General features: G+C 44.4%; 1 protein-coding gene across 1 annotated transcript in view; it reads right to left on the reverse strand.

The window, feature by feature from the left end:
• SARC_03622 (serine/threonine-protein phosphatase 5) overlaps positions 1–2996 on the reverse strand; it is a gene marked incomplete at its 5' end in the record, with an annotated part of 7057 nt that extends 4061 nt beyond the window's left edge. Inside the window, 5 exons of the mRNA XM_014302593.1 lie at positions 206–430; positions 776–956; positions 1373–1546; positions 2245–2416; positions 2966–2996. Coding sequence (XP_014158068.1) covers positions 206–430; positions 776–956; positions 1373–1546; positions 2245–2416; positions 2966–2996 — 783 coding nt within the window. The remainder of the gene's footprint in view (positions 1–205; positions 431–775; positions 957–1372; positions 1547–2244; positions 2417–2965) is intronic.
• Between the last annotated feature and the right edge of the window lie 249 nt (positions 2997–3245).

Consider the following 3245-nt stretch of genomic DNA (forward strand, 5'->3'; position numbering starts at 1 on the left):
CCAACCTACGTTAACGTGGTAACCAAGGACGACCAGGAGTACCTACTTCTACACACCTACTAGTCTGAACAGCACCAGGATCACTTCTACACACCTTGTAACTGAACAGCACCAGGATCACTTCTACACACCTTGTAACTGAACAGCACCAGGATCACTTCTCCACACCTTGTAACTGAACAGCACCAGGATCACTTCTACACACCTTGTAACTGAACAGCACCAGGATCACTTCCAGCGAGAACGAGCCTCTGTCTACAAAGTCGCCGTTAAACAGGTAGGGATTGGTCTCGGATGGGGTGCCATTGAGCTCAAAGATATTTAATAAATCGTAGTACTGTCCGTGTATATCTCCGCAGATGGTGAACTTGCCGTCTTTGGGCACCTTGACGTCCACGAGTGTACTTTGCGCCTTGAAATAGGTCATGACCTGCAACATTCCAAAATAAAAATTAGGAACGTCCCAAAACAGAAAATTGGGAGTCGTAAATAATAAAGGTCTGGCGCAATTGGTGGGATTTAGTGTATACAAGTGACTTGTACCGGCTTGAAAAACACGGATAATGACATAAAGAAGCGAAGTCCGATGGATGGACAAAAAGCACAGAACACGCGCCTGTACATACTTACAGTAACATACATACACACACGAATCAGTCACGTCTTATGACACGGATAAAGAACACAGAACACGCACCTGTACGTACTCACAGTAACACACATACACGCGCAAATCAGTCACGTCCTGTGATACGGACAGGCAATAGCCACACACCTGCAGAAGGATCTGATACACAAACTTGCGGTGCAGTCGCCTCTCGGACTTAAAGTGCGTCTTGAGCTCCTCTACAAACTCCTTTGTGATTTTGCCATCGACCAGGCGAGGCCCTTCGTACGAGTCTTCTACGTGCATGCTATCCACATCCAACCCCTCCGCCACACTCTTGGCTCCCTCCCTGTACAGTTTATAAGCGTAAGTGTGTCAGGCCTGATACGGACACGCTGTTGACACGCACGATAGCTGGTAGTCAATGGTATGGTAGTTGAAGAGATCAAACATTTATATGCAGCAGTGTATATACATGCCCTCCTATGTGTATTTTTTGTGCAAGGCATGAGCCGATGTTAGCATAAATTGGGTATCTGCGTCCAGAAACTTGCACGTTGTGATGCCAGTAATCGGTTTTGACTGCTGAATTAGGTTAGGTATTTTTTTTTGTTCTGTTTGTACGATTGGCCAGAGTGTGGCAGCTCAGCTTCGAGAGTCCATCAAACCGGTAAACTGTGGTACACATCTTGCCATGTGCACCTGTCTACATTTAAACAGGCCAATAAGAACCTTGTTTGTCAGTTGCATGCGTACTCGGCTTACCGATCCGATGAGATCGCCTCCTCGAAGAGCATCTTATTGACCAGCGTTTGACACTGTTTGAACTTCTTCTGTGCGTCTTTGTCGCGTGGCTTGGCCTTTGCCACGCGATGGAAGTCTCTCAGAGACTCCTTGTAGTGGCCCAGCGCAAAGTTAGCCGAGGCTCGTCGGTAGTAACTGTGAACAAGGAACGTATGGCGTGGGTATAGGTGTGTGGTGACATGGTACTACTGTGCAGTGGACAGTATAACAGGGGTAGTGCTGATGGGGTATAGATGTGTGGTGACATGGTACTGATGTGCAGTGGACAGTAGAACAGGGGTAGTGCTGGTGGGGTATAGATGTGTGGTGACATGGTACTACTGTGCAGTGGACAGTACAACAGGGGTAGTGCTGGTGATGATGCAACGGTGGAGGTGCATAGTGTAGGTACACCCAGTGTACTTGATTCGTACACCATCTGCATGCTACACAGCCCATCACTTTATGGTATATACTACTTGACAGCCGAATATCTACAGTACAGTGGTATTGCAATCGACTACACGCAGCTTTGGATACAGAAAGGCGCCTTTAAACCAGTCACTCACTATTCAGGCATTGATCTCATAGCATTGTGGAATGATACTGTGGAAAAATTTGATGAAATCAAATCGCCCATCTCAAGATACAACTCACGCACGTCCCTTCCAAGGACATTGAATATACGTTGCTAAACCCACGCAACGATCAAGGACTGAATCATGCATACATACATACACATATACCTACATACCTACCTACCTACTTACATGCATGCATGCATACAAACATACATTTATACATATATACATACACACACAAATACATACATACATACAAACATGCATACATACGCTTTGACAAACTTGGGGTCGATCTCGATACATTTATCAGCATCTACGAGGGCATATCCGAATGCTTCCGTTTTGATATATGCGAATGAGCGGTTAGACCAATACGAGGCTACAGTGGGGTTGAGGTCAATGGCTGCAGAGTACTTCTCGATCGACTCGTGGAAGTGGCCCGCTGTGCATTAGTGGGGAACACAAGGTCGTTCGTGTGTTAAGTATACAGACAAGGATTGTGGAATATATAGTATTTTAATTATATTGACAAGGATTGTGGAGTATATAGTATATTAAGTATATTGACAAGGATTGGGGAATAGATAGTATATTAAGTATATTGACAAGGACTGTGGAATAGATAGTATATAAAGTACATTGACAAGGATTGCGGAATAGATAGCATGTGTATCTGTTGTGAGGTTGTTTGATATAACATGCACCACGGCAACGGTCAAAGGCATAGCCGGACCAGCGGGCAAAAACTCATTCGGCTCACAGCCACACTATTAAGTATACAGACAAGGATTGCGAAAGATAGAGCGTGTGTATCTGTTATGCCCTATTCGATATAGTCCAGCGTCGCGTACATGTAGACACGTCTGTTCTGTACACAATGCATGTAGATTGTAGACCATAGGGTGAAGGAGTATACAACGTGTGTCTCAGGTGTGCACGGTTCCATACGCCATGATTTAAAGACAAATATATTGTAGTGTATGGTGCGTACAGACAAGGTTGTGAGAATAAAGCATGTACATCTGGTGTGTTATGAAATGTGGATCAGAAACGCGGGTATGCGTACTAGTGTGCAGTATACGACTCCGGTGTGCATGTGGACAGCGGTTAAGTAGTTCGTATGTAGTGTGTCTGGTGTGTAAAATTCGACAATGAATCTTCACGTGCGTGTAGACAGATGTATATGAAGCAAGCAGGTAAAAGAAAAATATATATTCATATCCATACATACATATATATGCAAATACATGAACACATTCACATATATATAC

The sequence above is a fragment of the Sphaeroforma arctica genome, assembly GCF_001186125.1.
Source record: "Sphaeroforma arctica JP610 unplaced genomic scaffold supercont1.187, whole genome shotgun sequence".
In the NCBI taxonomy this organism is placed as follows: Eukaryota; class Ichthyosporea; order Ichthyophonida; genus Sphaeroforma; species Sphaeroforma arctica.